This window comes from Nematolebias whitei, chromosome 20 (assembly GCF_014905685.2).
Source record: "Nematolebias whitei isolate Nwh7 chromosome 20, NemWhi1, whole genome shotgun sequence".
In the NCBI taxonomy this organism is placed as follows: Eukaryota; Metazoa; Chordata; class Actinopteri; order Cyprinodontiformes; family Rivulidae; genus Nematolebias; species Nematolebias whitei.
In genome coordinates, this window is record NC_056517.1 from 5769978 (window position 1) to 5775977 (window position 6000).

Genomic DNA, 6000 nt, shown 5'->3' on the forward strand with positions numbered 1-6000 from the left:
GATGATGTCACCACAACAAACCTTTTTGAAGCGGTTCATCCATCAAGATTATGTACAGGCTAAGAAGGACACTAACCAGAAAAGAGTGCAACCTTGTGCCTAGAGACCAAACCATTGATGAGCTTGGCAGCTCTACTGCAGAAATGGGTATATTTGTTCGTAGGACAGCTATAAACTGGACAGAGCTGGGATTCATGTAAGAATGGCCAAGAAAAAAATCCAATGACCAAAAATAATATGGCAGACTGTTTGGAATTTACTGATAGGCTATGCAAAGAAGTGGAAGGAGGTGTTGTGGTCAAAGGAAACTAAAATCCAGCTTGTTGGCCAACATTAACCATACCATTCTTATCATGGTCTGTTGAGGATTAGGGCCCAGGATACAGACAGGTAAAAGGAGCCCAAAGTTTAAAATAAATAAACTTGTTTAATTAAATAACAAATGAAAACAAAGGGCTGACGTGGCATCAACAACTTACAAAAATCTCAGGGATTTCAAAAACCCATGTAGCAGAAGGGAGACAAGGAAGATCGGGACATCTGGCAGGGAGCCAATACAATGAGCCAATGGTGACATGAGACTGTTTAAGTAGGACAGAGAGTAAGTGGAAAGTGGAAGCACCTGGGATGATTGATAATTAAGGACTGGTGTGAGTGATAACTGATGTTGAGGCTGACTGAGGGTGAAAGTGAGGAGTGTAAGACTGGCACAGGGAGCACAGGGGGCTGAAATCAAAACACAAGGAACAGAATAATATAAACCATAAAGAGAAATAAACTAAAATAACCAAAAAGACACAGACTATAACAATTCTGTGTTCAAATCTATCACGTCTCATTAAGCTGAATGCCATCCCCACAGTGAAGCATATTGTTGGCAGAATCATGTTGAGAGGATGATTTTCATTTGCAATGACTGGAAAATTGGTGGACAAAAAAAAAGATGGACAAAACAAGTTCAGATTCATTTTTTTGAGAGGAACTTGAATTATTGTAGCTATTTTAGATCAGGATCACTTTCTAGCAGTACAATGACCTTAAACACTGCTGCTATGTTGATATCAGATCCAGTTATATGCCTTGAAATTGCCCAGGCAAATTGTAGACCTAAATCCAAACTAGAATCTCTGGTAAGATGGTTGCTTGATGTGTGCAAGTGGTTCCCATCAAACTTGGAAGAAATTGAACCAGTGGCTACATCGAGGTATAAGAAAGGTTCCTTCTGAAAATTGGGTTGTCACTTCAAATCCAAAGAGGCTGCCACCAAAAATCTCCATCCATGTTGTTAGCTTGTTGTGAGCGTGGTAACTTAAAAAATAAGTGAGGTACTGATTTCCATTTCTGCGTGTTGCTACATCTCGGTGAATGAAAGGTTCCTTTGAAAAATGGGTTGCCATGTCAAAATCCAAGATGGTCACCACCATAAATCTCCATCTGTGCTATGAGCATGTTAACTTGAAAAATAAGCGAGGTACCTACTTGCATTTTGTTGTGTGGCTACATATATGTGTTAGAAAGCTTCATTTTGAACCCCGACACCCCGAGTTAGGGAGACCATCATGCTGAAGAAGTCCTATTGTATCTGAGGGGTATTAGTGGGGCCAAGCAAGCCATAGAACACTGGACCAGTTCTTTACCTTCACTAAGGTTCTTGAGGGGTCATGGGAGTTGGCTCATCCATCTACAAAGTAGTCTACATGAGTTTTGTGGACTTGAAGAAGGCATTTGACCATATTCATCCACCTCGGTTAGTTGGAGTTAGAGAGGACAGAAAGAGTCACAAACACATGACCTCTCCTATCTCTTGTCATAATTCTGAACATTGAAAAAGTATATCAGTATAAATATTTAGGATTTTTAATAGATGATTCTTTGTCTTTTACTTCCCACTTTCAACTGCTGGTGAAGAAACTAAGATTAAAACTGGGATTTTACTTCAGGATCAGATCCTGTCGATCTTTTGAGGCTAGGAAGCGACTGGTTGATGCTACTTTTATGTCTGTACTGGACTATGGTGACAATTTATGCATGCATGCTCCTCTTAAATGTCTTTATTCACTTGATACTGTTTATCATGGAGTTTTAAGATTCATAACAGGTTAAAAAGTTTTACACATCATGGCACTTTATACAACCGGGTTGGATGGACGTCCTTGGCCACTCGTAGACTCCGCCATTGGCACATTTTTATTTATAAGGCCACACTAGGACTTCTTCCTTCGTATCTGTTGGCCTTTATAAAGCGAAAGTCCACCGGAGGATTCTCTCTTCGTTGTGAGAACTTATTTTTACTTTTGGTGCCTAAAGTACAAACTGAACATGGAAAGAAATATTTTCAGATTTCTGCTCCATCTTCTTGGAACCAGTTGCAGAAATACATGAACCTAAAGGAGCTGTTGTCACTAAATGTTTTTAAAGCTGTTCTCACTGATTTGGAGAAGGAATCATCTGTAAATGTTTTAACTGAGGAATCTTTTACTTCATTTATTTATGACGGAGTTCACTTTTTCTGTGTTTGCTGTGAATGTTCTGTAACCTCTGTGCTGCTGCCAGTCTTGGCCAGGATTCTCTTGCAAAAGACATTTTAAATCTCAGTGGGATTTTTCTGGTGAAATAAAGGTTAAATAAAAATAAATAATAAATAAATTCTAGTATCAGCATTTTGGATCAACTGAACACGTTCTAAGGTTTTCCGATTTTTTTGTTTGTTTGATTAATTTTATTAAGTACTTGTTAATCTAAATAAAACAATTACTCCTGAAAATCAGTATCAGTCGAGACCATTTTTCACAGTAGCCCTAAAATTGCAGTTCAACCCCCCCCCCCCCCCCCCATAACTGTGTCTCTTATGTAGTTTTGTGTATTTGGGGCAAACAAATTGATTTGAAGTTTTTTTTATTATTTATTATTAAAGCCTTCTGTGTAGACAAATTACCTGATGAGAGACGTAAACAAAACCTACAATAGTATTTTTCGTCAATTAATAACTGTTCTGTTATTTAGTTTATCCAAAAAATGGCAAACCATATGTATATATACAATATATTTCTTAAAAAACAAACAAATAAACAGTGATGTTATTTCTCTCTCAGGGTGAAGTCAAGGTGGAGGAACCGGGTAGTTGCTGTCCAGTCTGCAGAAAGCAGTTCCCAGGTTCGAGGAATAAATCAAATGTTGACACTGTGTTAGTGAGCGTTTAGTGCATAAAAAGCACAAATTCATTGTCCTTTTAATCTCAAGCTCTTGACCACAACATTAAATATCTTATATTTAAACTGTGTATTGTCACACACAATGCTTTCTCAACAAGAGACATTTTAAAAATGGTTTGTTTTTTACTCTATTTGACGTGAAACAAACAGTTGTGTCATATTGAAACTCCCTAATGATGATGGGCTCCGAACCCCTTTACAAGACCTGAGTGCTCTATTCATTTTACAAAAGGCTAAAATCTCAGTGCTGCAGTCCCCAATTAGGGAGAGATTACATTACTTAGCCCACACTAGGGCTTTAATCTCATTCCCTGTAGAGGAAATGCCACTTGCTGTAAGAGATGACAACATCACTGTGCCTGCTTTTATTTAATCTGTCTGTCTTTTGCTTTCACTCTTTTATTTTATTGCAAAACATTGTTCTGTGGTTCTACTTTTTCTCCCTTATCAGATGTGATTTAATTTCCTCCTCCTCTCTTTCCATCAGAAGAGCCAGTGCCAGAGTGTCAGCGCTACGTTCAGGTTCGAAACATCACCAAGGGAGGATGTTGGCTTGATAACGTGGAGGTCAGCTTCTGCAGAGGACGCTGTCTGTCCAGGACTGATGTCATTCTGGAGGTGGGACAATAAGACATGAATACACACAGACTCCCCGCTGCTTAAACAACATTAAGCACTGGCTGTCTCAGAATTTTCTCCACCTACATGTAAATAACGATAAAACCGAATGGATTTTATTTGGTGCTTCCAGTAATTCATGCAACATCTCTCCCAGTCTGGGTTTTCCGCTCTCCCACTCCAACCAGGTGGTAAAAAATCTAGGAGTGGATCTTGACTGTAACTTGAAGTTAGATAAACAGATCAGTTCTGTTGTGAAAACCAGCTTCTTTCAGCTTCGTCTGCTTTCTAAAGTGAAGTCACTCCTTAGCCGTAGTGATCTGGAGAAGGCCATCCATGCCTTTGTGAGCTCTAGGCTTGATTACTGTAACGCCTTATATGTTGGTATTAATCAATCTTCTGTCTCCCGTTTACAGCTTGTACAAAACTCTGCTGCTCGCTTGTTGACTAACACACGTAAACATGAACACATCACTCCTGTCCTTTCTTCTTTGCACTGGCTCCCAGTTCAGTTTAGGACACAGTTCAAGCTGCTACTGTTTGTTTTTAAAGCTTTGAATGGCCTTGCACCACCCTATATTTCAGAACTTTTGAAAGTCCACCAGCCCAGCAGAGCTTTACGTTCTGCTGGTCAATATCTGCTGGATGTGCCTTGCTCAAGGTGCAAACAATGGAGGGACCGGTCCTTTTCTGTTGCAGGCCCAACAGCCTGGACCTAACCAGATATTAGATTTATGATGTTCAACACAACTCACATATACAGGACAAACCCTGTTTTGTATTGATTTGAAATGAGAAGCACAAGTTTAACGTCAAATACGGAACAATTTTGTATATTAAAGAAAGAACCCCCACCCCGCCCCTCTTGGATTTTTAATTTAAAAACAAAAACATATATTTGTTTAGACTTTTATTATGTTTTATTTTTCTAACTAATTTACCAGGTTTCTTCCAAGCAACTTGTCTTAAAAATATTCGTAGACTTTCTGGAACATTTGAAATAAATTTCCCGTTGTGAGGCTGGACGTTGGGGGAGTGGTGGCGCAGAGGTTAGAGAGGTGGGCTTGTGATCCGAAGATCGCCGGTTCACGCCCCGGCCATGACAACATCAAAAATTTGTGGGTGGGGTAGGTGAAACACCCACACTTGCCCCCACCCTCATTCGCCCCACTCTGGGCCCATGAGCAAGGCCCTTAACCCCCACCATGTGCTCCCTAAACAGGTCTCTCTTGAAAATGAGTTCTCGTGGCTCAATGAGACTAACCTGGATAAATAAAGGCTAAATTAAAAAAATAAAATAAAAAAATAAATCTAATCAGGTCCTTGTTTTTGTGCAATCATTCAAACATTTGCACAAAATTAAATAAAAAAAAAATACTAAAACTATATTTTTCTGTCATGGGTAGATAAAAAAAAAATCATGTTTATTTTGGTCAAACCTTCAAAGAGTGGTCACTGTGGGACCAAAGAGACATGTGTGGCCCTAGAGCCACTGGTTGAGGACCCCTGTCCTAGATAGATAACTTTTACCAATCAGTATTTTATAATGTACGCACATGTTTTAGTACAATCCCCTGAGATGACACATGTTGTGAATTGGTGCTATTTAAATCAATGGGATTGAATTAAAGTGAGTTTTTTTCTTTTGTCTTCTCTATATCCAGGAGCCCTACCTCCGGTCCGAGTGTGAGTGCTGTAGTTATCGTCTGGACCCAGATAATCCCGTCCGTTTCCTGAGTTTGCAGTGTGAAAGTGGAGAAAATGAGCCAGTTGTTCTACCAGTCATATACAGCTGCGAGTGCACCAGCTGTCAAGGTGAGGAATGATGCACACGGATGAATTTGCATGTCTCTCTCTAATGTCAGCATGAAAACTAGGCATTCAAATACACCAAAGTACACACTAACAGATCATTTCTACCAAATGAGCACACATGGAAAACTCAGAAATGGTCATTTAGTGTTTAGTGTAATTTGATAAATAAACCCAGTTTTCCATAAAGTTGCCTTCACTAATAATAAATAAAGGAAACAGACACAAAATTAGTGATGTTATAAATTTAGGATCAAGATTAAGTTGGAAAAACTTGAGCTGCACTCAAATGAACGGTTGAAAATATATTGCAAACAGTAACTTAGTCATCTGACAGCTATTTTGAATAGGCCAAAAT

The 6000-nt window shown here is 39.1% G+C and overlaps 1 protein-coding gene across 1 annotated transcript in view; it reads left to right on the forward strand.

Moving 5' to 3' along the window:
* The window catches only part of LOC119426815 (SCO-spondin-like), a 224330-nt gene extending 218674 nt beyond the window's left edge, over nucleotides 1–5656 (forward strand). The window contains exons 93-95 of the mRNA XM_037694396.1: nucleotides 3093–3153; nucleotides 3700–3830; nucleotides 5495–5656. Coding sequence (XP_037550324.1) covers nucleotides 3093–3153; nucleotides 3700–3830; nucleotides 5495–5656 — 354 coding nt within the window. The remainder of the gene's footprint in view (nucleotides 1–3092; nucleotides 3154–3699; nucleotides 3831–5494) is intronic.
* Nucleotides 5657–6000: the final 344 nt, after the last annotated feature.